Consider the following 12844-nt stretch of genomic DNA (forward strand, 5'->3'; position numbering starts at 1 on the left):
CTTAGTAATATATTCATCCTTATTAGGTCATATGATCATGTCAAGGGATGTTGAAGAAACCACTGTTAAAATTTCACATCTATAAATTAGAATTGGAAAAATTAAAGTGAAGAAAATTTCCCTAGCATAATAATGGATTTCTCATATCAATGACTAATATTAAAATTAATGACCAAACATTAGGTTTTCTTATTAAAATGTTGAGCAAAAAGTCTACATGAATCACTCTTACTATAATATATCTCTGGAATTGTTAGCTAATACACTCAATATAACAGAAGAAAATGGCAAAGTATTATTTGCAGAAGGTAGGACTTCCCTGGTGGCACAGTGGTTAAGAATATGCTTGCCAATGCAGGGGACATAGGTTCGAGCCCTGGTCCAGGAAGATCCCACATGCTGCAGAGCAGCTAAGCCCATGTGCTGCAACTACTGAGCCTGCGCTCTAGAGCCCATGAGCCACAACTACTGAAGCCTGTGCGCCTAGAGCCCATGCTCTGCAACGAGAGAAGCCACCTCACGGAGAAGCCCGTGCGCTGCAACAAAGACCCAACAACACAGCCAAAAAAACAACAACAAAAAACGGTAGGACTATCTATCCTCGAATTATAATGAATTAACACAAACTCTATTCGAAATAAGACCAGTAAGTAAGGAGGCAAGTTATAAAAATCAGTGCCATAGCACGTTTCACTTACTTGATGAGCAATGATGGAAAGAAAACAAACGTTCTGTGTTTATGAGACTATGAGGAAGTGTCCTCTCATACCACCAGGGGCATTGTATAATATTATCACCTCTCTGGAGGCCAATTTTAGAGTCACCAAAGGTTCTAAAAACATCCATAGTCTTGAATCAAGCTTCTCTACTCCTAGGCATACAAGCTAAGGAAACAGATATAAATAAATGGAAAGATGAATGAAGAAAAAAAGGGAAGCAATTTAAGTGACAATCACCTGGGTGCTCCTTAATTATATCCAGACAACATGGAGTATTGTACAGGTGTTTAGAAAGATGACGTGGATCTTTGTTGTGGAAAGAAGCTTATAGCAAAGTGAAAAGGGCAGGATACAGATTAATACTGTTAAAATTATGTAGTCATATGCCTATATAAGAAGACTAAAGTCTGGAATGACATACAACAAAGTGTGTGTGCGTGAGAGAGAGATTTGATAACACATTATTATCATCTATTAATGTCAGATTGAAAACTGATTATTAGATTTTAGTGACTCATCTAGCAAGCAGAATGGTATAAAGGACCCCTTCCTTTTTAAAAATTTAAGTACCCTTGAAGGTCGTGGGGTTGAGCAGGTGGGGGAGCGAGAGGAGCGGAGATGAGGCTGCTCTGGAGAACCGCTGTGGCAGGGAGCCCGATGCAGGGGGTGGCGACAGTTCTTGTCCCCTTTACAGCCTGTGTAGGACTAGTCTGACTCTAAATAAAAGTAATAGCAATGATACATTTGCCCAAATATATACGAGTTAAATTGCTGAATTCTACTCTGGATAAACACAAGGAATGTTATTAGCTTTGTTAAAAAATTAATGCAAAGTCTATTTTAACTGAGATGTACCTAAACTGTAACAACTACTTTACTACTGATGAAGTATTTTAAATGTTAATATATGCCTTTCAGCATTATATATACTATATGTTTAGTTCACTGACAAAAGTTTATTTTCTATTGAATAATCTGCTTACATTTTTTGAAACAACTGCCATAATAACATATAAATATTCCCCCAACAGGTATCTCCTCTCTAGTTGTGGCTATATAAAATAAAATTGGGAATTTTATTATTCTCCCTCCTTTTCACCTGCATATGAAATGCTTCTCTAACTACACATCTCACGGTGGCATTAAGCTAATTACAAAAGTCTGTTTAAATCTATCCACCTATCTTTTGTTTTGCTACCTACCTGGGCCTTTTCCAAGCAGGCAGAACATCTCCAATCAGTCTGTTATCACAACTAGGATGCAGGAGATTAGTGACTATGGAGAGGGGCAGAATCAGTTTACATCCTTACAGGCAAGAGAATGATATTACTGCACAAGCAAGAAATGTGAGGCTTCCTGACCTTAATTTAGAAAACCTGCAGTTAATAATCACACTAAAGTTGGTTTTACATGCCAGACAGGTTTTGTTTCCTGTTTTTAAAATTTGAGTGTTCTTTGTGGTTACCAAAATTATTTGCTAAAAGGCATATATTAACATTTAAAATATCGCATCTATAATAAAGTAAGTCTTACGGTTTAGGTATATCTGAGTTAAAATATACTTTGCATTGATTTTTTTTTACAAAGCTAATAACAAATTCTTTGTATTTATCCGGAGTAGTATTTAGCAATTTAACTAGTGAATTATGACAATTAATACACTGAAAACTCCTTTCTTAATTGAGGAACAAAATGGGTTTTTCACTGTAATCTGTCAACCCAAATAAGGAACATATAGATTCCACCACGGCACACTGTCACCCCTCCCAAAAAGGTCAATTGTTTCTCGAAGGAAAGAGAACTCAGCCTGAAGCTACACATTTAGCAAGGAAAACGGGTCAAAGAACAGATGGTGCAGAGCTGGGGTGAATTGGTACAGGTGATCCGGTCGGTATGTAGAGGTTCCAATAACAGCAAACTCAACTTGGTTTCTTTTTCATAGTGGAACACTTAATGAAAACAAATCTAATTAACACCATACGCCAAAAAAGAAGTATAAGTGATCTTCTAAAGTGTGGTTAGCTTTCACTTAACATTCTACTAAAGGAACTGTATTAGCCAAACCCATCTTAGCTGCTTCAGTGTAACTCACTGTGTGTTTGGTAAAATGAGTTTTGTCTTCAGACACTTGTTCTCTTTTAGAGAGAGAGTGCTTTACAGTTTGTGTTTGTGTGTATGGTACTGAAATGTAGTTACTGAAATGAAACGTACAGTCTAGCTATGGAGATGATGCTCACAGAATGAAAATACAGTGTGAGTCTATATATGTATATACTGATATAGAAGAAAAGTTACAGTGGCACTTTTGGTGCCCAAAATTTTAGGTTTACTAAGTATTTCCAAGGTACTTTTGGTATTATGAAAATAGAACTAATACTTGGAGGGGGAAAAAAATAATCTCAAAAAGTCATGTTTGGGGGCTTCCCTGGTGGTGCAGTGGTTGAGAGTCTGCCTGCCGATGCAGGGGACACAGGTTCATGGCCCGGTCCGGGAAGATCCCGCATGCCACGGAGCGGCTAGGCCCGTGTGCTATGGCCGCTAAGCCTGCGCGTCCGGAGCCTGTGCTCCGCAACGGGAGAGGCCACAACAGTGAGAGGCCCGCGTACTGCAAAAAAAAAAAAAAAAAAAATAATCATGTTTGCTACTTCCATGATAAAAGGAAAAAATATCTATTACATGGAATCAGTCTTCCTTGGGTAAGTACAAAGAAGAAGAAGAAAAAAACTATGGGATGAATTTGCAAAAGTGTGAAAAGATGCCTTTACCTACACCAAGGCTGCACTAAGACTGCTCTTGTAAGTTACGTCAATTTTCGAGATCTATGATACTAAACAGCCATCCCAAGGCTCTGTTGGTTACATCACGTATATTAGCATTTAAACTTTCATCTCGCTCCTCTTAAAAATATAGATTAAAAATTTAACCAGATTTTAATGACAACAACAAAGTAAAATATTGCTCTATTCAATTTCTTATCTGCCTTTGGAATTATTAACTATAATGTCTCATAGAAATATTATTTAAAAAGTTAAAGGCAGTGTTGGGACTTCCCTGGTGATGCAGTAGTTAAGAATCCGCCTGCCAATGCGGGGGACTTGGGTTCGAGCCCTGGTCCGGGGAGATCTCGTATGCCGCGGAGCAACTGAGCCCGTGCACCACAACTACTGAAGCCTGCGCACCTAGAGCCCGTGCTCTGCAACAAGAGAAGCCACCGCAATGAGAAGCCCGCGCACCGCAACGAAGAGTACCCCCGCTTGCCGCAAACTAGAAAAAGCCTGCATGCAGCAACGAAGACTCAATGTAGCCATAAATAAATAAAAAGTTAAAGGCAGTGCTATCTTCAACAGAGACACTAAGTTAGTTAGTGAACTATTCTCTCTCATCAACCAATTGAACTACAAGTTTTGAGGCCCTTTTAAACCAATGCCTGTTTTGTAACTTTCTAAAAAGTATTTCAGTCATTTGTTAATCACTATATTAACAGTAATTATACATTTAGAGGATCATAGTACTTAAAACATCAGTAACCATGGAACATCTTTAACCTGGTCAGATATTTACTGATAAGGCATTATTAGATCTTTTACAACCTTGCAACAAGATAAAATGCACATCCCAGTAACATTCTTAGCAGAGGAAAAGGTATCCTTATGGTTTTCCTCCAGTAACCTAAGATAACGGGTCTCATCATGAAATAGCCAAAAAAAAAGTTACAAGATACAAGGGCTAACTTTCCACATGATCAGACTAACTCTTAAGTCGAAATCATGTAAAACATCTTACAAAAATTTGTGTCTTTAAAATGTGATTTTAAAAAGTCCTACCATATGGTAGTAAAAACATTCCTATATAATTTAAAATTCTCAAAGCAGCTCCTATCTATCTGAAACAGAAAAAAAAAAAAAGAAAAAAAACCCAAGAAAAAAAATTGACAGTAATACGTATTATTTGTTTCTAAATTAAAAGGTTATTTTTTTGGTGGTTGTGCTTATTAATCATTTTGCAGGGTTTTTAAATTGTTCATTATCAAAAAAGGCCCAAAGTATACTAATACAATTGAAGAGAACATAAGAAATCTGAATCTTTGCTTTCAGTATCCTTAGATACTTTAGAGCTATAGGATTTATTTTAAAGTAAATTCAGTAAATATTTACTATCATTTATGAAAATGAGGATCATATTGATGAAAATAAAGACCTCCATTTCAAGTAAACATTTACTGAATATTTAGTATATATCAGGTGCTCTAGTAGGTGCTTTTATAAGATTCTCTGCCCTATATTTCTAAAGTGTTAAATCGAAAACTTTCCCGGTAAACACTGTCTTTTAAATGGTAGGTATTACTGGTCACATATAATCATATATAAATTAAATATATATTGTTTATAGTATATATTATAAATCTATAGTTATACACTTCTAATGTACATTATATATAATTATAAAGCTATATGCATAGAACAATTTTTTGGTTAAACAACTTGTCAAAATGAATCGTAGGTATCATCCTTGAAATAAAAACATTATAATAGGACTATTGCTCATTTAATTAATGCAAACCACCTGTCAACTACCTATAGCAATCTGTACTTCAGTGTTAAAAAGATCCAGCTGAAATGTAACTTCTCTAATTCTGATCAGAGAACTATTCTTTTCCCCCACAGCTAAAGGGGTCACTCGAAACAAAAACTAGCATTGTTTTTCTGTGATTAGGTTACAGTAGCTTAAGTCTCTAAACACCAGAATGCCTCACACAGCTGTTAATTGTAGACCAGGGGACTAGCTGACATCTGCTTCTTGCTTATTTTGTTAACGGTTCACTTCCAGGTCCTTAAAAAGATTGTAGGCTTTCTCCAAAGATAATGTTGGACGCATCTATGTCTGCCTTCTACATAGTTGGCTTATTCTGGTTTGTCACTCTCCATACAGTGCAAATCTGAGTGAACTCACATCTGTCACCGATCGACCCAATTCGTGGGCAATCTTTTCCCATCGACCTGGGGTTCCTCCTGGGAACTTAACCATACTTCTTGTCAGCTGGCTGAGGTCCTCTTCTGTCCATTCAGGTGCCTGCAAAACATTAAAGAAAAAAAACAATTCAGAGAATGTTCGCTAAAACATTTAATAAACCTGTGAAACCAAGTATTGGCATTATGCTTTCTGCAAAAATAACAATGTTAAAACGTATCTACTAGTTTAGGTGACGGTCTGAGTTGCATATTTAACATTAGAATGCAAAGCTCCCGCAGCCTTTTAAATGCTCCAACGTACACCAAATAATAAAGAAGAAGTACTGTGAACCCAGGCTCTTAAAGACATTAAAAAAAGAAAAGACAGTTGTTTTGAAGTGCATTGTGTCACTAATGCTCACAAATGCCTCATGTGAGCTTACCACAGAAGGTCTTGAAGTTTTTAAGAAAAATGATTAAAAAAGCAAAAAAACTTTATAAGTGTAAATGAAAATGTGAACAAGTAAATGGACTGATTCAGAATCAGAACCGAGACAAAGATATATTTTTTGTTCATTCTACGTAACGATATTTAATTCTAAAAAGCATGTATTTTCAAGAAGTTAATTTATCAAGTGCTAGCATTTTGTAAAACCTGAGAATAGAAATTAGAAAATCCTGCAGCCAAGACTTAAACCACCCAGTCCATGCAAAGCAACACTTCCTTTTTGAGAAGGTAAATAGCTTCTAAAAGTTGATCAGATTATTAAATTGAATAATAAAATACCTTAAAGATGATAAAAATCTGTTTTTGCAAAAGCCAAAATTCTCAGAGCAAGCATATTCTCTGCATTTTATTCAGCATTACCACTTGGTGAAACCCAAAGTTGAGCAAAGCAAAAGAAACCATCATCAAAGAACAGATAGCCACGTTACAATTATTTTACATTACAGCACTAAACCGTTTCCTACCAGAGGCAGTAGCCACAATGGTACAACACAAGACTCTAGGAGTCAGCAGAGAGATGGAGGAAGCCACCTTATTTTCCTTTAATTAAAAAGAAAGAAAAAAGAAAGAAGGAAGGAAACCTCTGAGACAAATACCTTTTCTAATCACTGTTTCCGATAATGAACAGGCATACATCAGGCCGTATGCATTACAGGACCATCAGCACAGACAACAGCCAGAGGTGAGTGACCCCAGGGACTATCTCCACAGCTACAGCAAAGCTTCTCCCTGACACTAATCCTCCCTGTCATTCTCCCACTGTGCTCTAACCACACTGACATCCGCCTGCCTCACCGCAAGCTTAAGGGGGCCCTTCCTGACTTTTTACTGTCTCCCCCAATCAATGGTTCAAGCGTGCTCTTTTCACCATGTCCAAATGGCAGCTTCACTCATAATCAAAGTGCACTGCCCCTGTTAAAGGGCTTTCCGAAAGGCTCTCCCATTTGCATTCATTTGCAAAGCAAACTACTTTTATTCACTTTGTTCTGCTATCAAGAATGTTCCCTGAAGCAGATAAATTGGCATAAATACAACCTGCCACTTAAGAGTCAGTAAATAATAGCCAATAGTAGGGAGGATTTTATCAATCATTCTATTTTGTATCCACTAAAAGCTGAAAGCCTCAAACATATTCATCAGTACAACCCTTACGAAACATGCATAAATTCCCTTCTATAAAAAGGTAGCCTACACTGAGTATGGTCGGAATTTCCTTGATATTTAATGAATATCAGAAATCTAGTTCTCCATATCAGATAAATTAAAAATTTACACTGAAGGTTTTTTACTTTTTGCTTGTTTGTTTTTACTTAGGGGAAAAAGCATTATTCAGATATTATTTAGACAGGCATAATTGGATTTTCTAGGAAATCACTTTTGCTAAAAAGCTGAAACTTGAATAACTATACCAATTGGCTTCAAAATGCAAAAGTTACGAAGCATTTAAATATAAGCTTATAGTACAAGGTCATACATAAACAGCATTAAGTTGACGCTGCACAGAGATAGAGTATTCCAACCATATAGTGTATCAATGCAATTTCACGCTAAATCAGATCTTATTTCTGCATTAATTATAACAAACACATTTTTTAGGAAACAAAATTGTCTAAAATGTCAATAATATAAGCCATTCTTTCACAGAGTAAACTAATTCTTTAATCTATTTTTAATAGATTGGCCTTCCAAATATGCTGCATGTATCAACAATGGGCATTAAGAATCAATCTAATTTTAATTCCTTGTGAATGAGTCTAAAAGGATAGTGCCACTTTTTTTCTGGAAAGGAAAAGATTTAAATCAAATATTTGGATGAATATCCTGAAAAATCATCTACTTCCTTGAAAATCCTTCCTTTTAGTTTCACTGTTATTTCACAGCCATGATTTTATTATTAATATTAAAAAACTAGATCAATAATAACTAGGACCATAATCTGAAATCTTTGAAAGAATCCTTTTAGCAGTTCATTATTCTCTCTCTTCCAGCTGTACGGCACTTTGGTGAATGTGTAATTCCTCAGCAATAGTTGGTTGTGTCTTTAGAAGCAACAGAGCCTACTGTGATCCAGCTACTGCAGCAGCCATGAGGGTGGCCTTGGTGTGAATGTATTCTCCTTGTTCTAATCTGGAGCCAACTGTAGCTCTGAAAGTCAAATGAATGCATACGCATACCGCTTTGCCACTTAAAACCACGTGTGTCCAATACTACTGAGACACTGGGCCAAAAATTCATCTCTACTGTAAAGTAATGGAAGACACCCCATGGGGTGGGGACAGCTGTTCTGACTACACAAGCATTCCAGTTTTGCATCAGAAAAGCCCCGCTCTGGGAATAAATCTCCATACTGAATAAAAAATAAAAAGTTTTCAAATTATTTAATATATTTATGTAATGACCCCAAAATATATCTGCTAAAGTAAGAGCTGATATAACATTTAAATTGTATTCTCTCTACCCCTTTGGGATAGATTTTTGTCATAAAACCAGCTAATGTTCAAAGATTCAGTGCCTTTGAAAATCCTTAATATTCTTGGGGATAGGAGTTGGAGGCTGTAGGGGAAAAGCACACTGTACCTTTAAAGTAACCTATACATACATACCTTTCCCCTCACAGAGTTAGACGGTAAAATGTTAATTACAAACTGTCATGCAATTTATTTGGTACTGAAAACTTATGACCCAATTAAAAGAAAAATTTTAAATGTACTTATTTACTGCATTTTCATACTTTATTGAAACTGCCTAATGAAGAATATTTCTGTTGAAATGACTTAATGTAATTTATGTAATTACAGACCTTACAATTTTGGATTCAACAACTTTTAATAGATTCAGCTCAATTCATGCATTCTCAAATTTTACCTAAGAAATAATATCCTTACTCAGTATCACCCAGTTAAAATATCACATATGCATCTAATAATGTGGATGGTATATCTAATGATCGAATAACCTGCTACCCTCTCATTCTACATTCTGTACCGACATTTTGTTTTAGAATGTGCATTTGGCTTTCAGCTATACAATTTTCATTTCCAATTTGAAAATTGAGCAGTTAATTGACCTTGACTATATATGTGGATAAATGGTATATTAAAAAACGCAAACAACAAAATTAAAAACAAATCACCTCGGGGCTTCCCTGGTGGCTCAGTGGTTGAGAGTCCGCCTGCCGATGCAGGGGACACGGGTTCGTGCCCCGGTCCGGGAGGATCCCACATGCCGCAGAGCGGCTGGGCCCGTGAGCCATGGCCGCTGAGCCTGCGCGTCGGGAGCCTGTGCTCCGCAACGGGAGAGGCCACAACAGTGAGAGGCCCGCATACCGAAAACAAACAAACAAAACAAATCACCTCTAATGTCTTTTCACTCTTAGGAGGAGAAACTCTTCTTTGAAGAAAACTTGCAACTCATCCTAACCTATTATTATAGTGTTGTGATCCTTTAGCAGCAGTCGTTGTGACCAGAAAGGTCTTCCCATCTATGATTTAGCTGCCTTGCCAAAAGAGAGATCCCCTCTGGACCAGTGATCCTAAAGTGTGGTCTGGCGCGAACCGGCAAACGAGTTTGTTACCCACCTGTGACGAAGTTCCGACACTTACAGCAGTTGACCGCTGCCACCACAACCAAGAGCAATCAGCAGGCTCTTCCTTTAGAGACTAGAAGCCAGTTGGGTTAGTTGTCAAGCTAGCATGTGCGTTCCATGAAGTGCGAGCTGCAATCTCGTTCGGCACAGCAGGACTACAGCCTGGTCAGCAGTAGCCGGAAATAATTTTTAAAACCTGGTCCTTCACTATAGATCATTTGAGAAACACTGCTCAAGACAATGCAGATAGTTCAAATTCCTTCTTACCTCCTTTTTTTTTTTAAGGAGCAACAGTAAATACTTGGAGCTCTTGAGAAATGGAAACAAAGATGTTTGATCCATTCCTTTGCAAAATATTTTATGCCACTAAGTGTTGGGGGGGCACTTGGCACGTAGTAGAAGATTACACCAGGTACAGGGAACAGCAAATTGCAGAGGCCTTGAAGTGGGAGCACGTCTAGGATGTCTGAGGAACAGCAAGATGGCCAGGGTGGCCAGAACAAAGCAAGCCGAGGTGGCAGGGGGAGGAGGTGAGGTCAGAGGGGCAAGGAGGTAAAATCACAGCAGGGCTCAGAGGCCACAAGGACTCTGACTCATTTACTCTGCCTGACACACAGCTATTGGAGAGGTTCTTCTCCCTTCAGTTGGTGGAGAGCTTATTTACAAAAGGGGCTATTTACAAAGGTGTGAGTGGAGGGGAGCCACAGGAGCTCGTGCACTGACAGTCCTGACAGCTCAAACCCGCAAGAGAAGACGCCCAGAGTCAGCCTGCTTACGAAGTGAGAGTGAAATCAGGTGCAGGGCAGCAACTGGCCTGAGATGACCACATCCAGAACCACGGCTAATTAGGTCTGTGATGAGTTACTGCACAGGCCCCACAGTTGATGAGAAGGAACAATATCAGGGTGTGATAAGAATCTCTGAGGTCTTTAATGACAGTACTAATCTCTGCCTTTTTTATTCCTTTACTCTCCTGTGGGGATTCAGAAAGGAGTAATCATAAATGTGATCAAGGGGATATATTTACCCAGAAGAATATGATTTTACCTGAAAGATTTGTGAAGTCTTATTTAAAACTATGATATACATTATTCAAATTCTAACCTAAAGAGTACGTACTAGAATCATCTATTCATGGTAATTTAATATTGAAATAAAGAGCTGACACCATCGAAGATGTTTGACTGCCGATAGCTTTGAAGCCTCCCCTCTCCCGTCCCCCTTGTGCCCCACATCTGGGTTAAAGCCTGAAGGAAGCCTGGGAGGCTGAAACCTCGCACGTCCCTCCGTCCCTCCATCCCTCCGTCCCTCCGTGTGTGTGAGAACCCTCATCCCAGCCCCACCCCAACCGGAGTAAAAAAAATCCCAAACCAGCCTCCTTTCCTTTCTCAGGTAATTTTTGGGCCAACATGGAAAGCCTGCCCTGTTTTCCCCAGAAAGCCTCGTTACATAATCAACCTTTTTGTATTATCTTGGGGGGGGGGGGAGGGGGGTTGTGTGTGTGTGTGTGTGTGTGTGTGTGTGTGTGTGTGACATTATCAGTCCTGACACTGGAACCAAATTTTGGGTATGGAGGTGGTAATGCTGTCCCTGCAAGGTGGCCACAGCAGTTGACACTAGGAGCAGGATGTCTAGAGGGGGGCGACCACCACCCGGGGTTATCTTCTCTTGCTTTGGTTTGCTGACTGGATCTGCTGCCTGGTGCTGCATTTGCTGAGTCCTACCAAGCCTCTGTCATAGATTTAACCCACCTAAGTTGGAAGCGTCAGTGATTGGTGTTCACAGAGAAGAGTATGGGATCAAGGAGCTCCTTTAAGTAGCCTTGGGTTGTGTGTCTCAGTCCAGACTCATCTGTGTCTTAGACTGAGTTGTGTGTCTTGATTGATGGACTCAGGAGAAAGACTCTTAACTTGTGAGATACTGCTTGTGTGTCTCAAGCAGGTGGTGTTGGCCCTGTTCTAAAGAGGGCTCAGGGGGAAAGAGCTTGGTTAGGCCCACTGGGTAGTCACCTGTATGGAGGAACAGCAGTCCCTATTTGAAGAGCAGTTGAATTACTGAGATTCATGCTCCTAAAGGCAGATGGCTCACTAGGACCCTATAAGATATGTTTGCTTCTGCTGCTTATGTCTCTGTTGCAAAAAAAGACCTTGATCCTCAGGGTTACAGAGAAGAACACCCCTGGCATCCCTGTGGCACAGCCAAGTTGTAAATTCAACTGCTGTCATGGCGAAGGATGCTAACCCTGACGATACTGATTGGAGGCTTTCTGGAGGAAGAAATTTATAAATATGAGCAGTGCAGAGAAAACCTCCCTGAAGGATACCCAGTAACTACCACCACCAAAAAACCCCAAACCAAAACAAAAAAAACCTACAGGGTGAGCACAGCGGTCTGCTAGGGCTGCCGCAACTGAGTTGCTTAAACAACAGAAGTCTATCTCTTCACAGTTCTGGAGGTCAGAAGTAGGAGATCAAGGTGTCATCAGGGTTGATTTCTGATGAGACCTCTCTTTCTGGCTTGCACATGGCCTTTGCTCTGTGTGTGCCCACGCAAAGCGAGGGAAGATCCCTGGCCTCTCTTCCTCTTCTGATAAGGACCCCAGTCCTATCAGATTAGGGCCCTGCCCGTATGACCTCACTTAACCTTAATTAATCACCTCCTTAAAGGCCCCATCTCCAAGTACAGTCATGTGAGGGTTAGAACTTCCGCATATGAAGTTGGGACACAATTCAGTCAGTAACAAGGAGGAAACAAACAAAAACCGAAATGGAAGTCTGTAATTTGGCCCAATTGGTAACTGAAATTTTACTAAAAGAATTTCTACAACAAAAAGATTAAAAGGGCAGATTGGCTTTTGTACCTCTATAACACTAGTTCTGAATTAGTTTAACGTTTGCTGAAACACAGCAGTTGGATAACCTTCATGGCCTTAATCAGTAACGGGGCTCAAATTACAGTTACACTGGGCATCCCACTAAATTTAAATAAGGTACCCCCTATAATCATCGGGCAGTCACTAAAGGTGATAAAGAGGACAAACAGGTATGCCTTACCTTAACCACAGGAACTACTGTCTTGCCTA

The 12844-nt window shown here is 39.1% G+C and overlaps 1 protein-coding gene across 1 annotated transcript in view; it reads right to left on the bottom strand.

Moving 5' to 3' along the window:
- The window catches only part of DNAJC1 (DnaJ heat shock protein family (Hsp40) member C1), a 193789-nt gene that overhangs the window by 27278 nt on the left and 153667 nt on the right, over window positions 1-12844 (bottom strand). The window contains exon 9 of the mRNA XM_060006198.1: window positions 5670-5789. Coding sequence (XP_059862181.1) covers window positions 5670-5789 — 120 coding nt within the window. The remainder of the gene's footprint in view (window positions 1-5669; window positions 5790-12844) is intronic.

The sequence above is a fragment of the Delphinus delphis genome, chromosome 2, assembly GCF_949987515.2.
Source record: "Delphinus delphis chromosome 2, mDelDel1.2, whole genome shotgun sequence".
Classification (NCBI taxonomy): domain Eukaryota; kingdom Metazoa; phylum Chordata; class Mammalia; order Artiodactyla; family Delphinidae; genus Delphinus; species Delphinus delphis.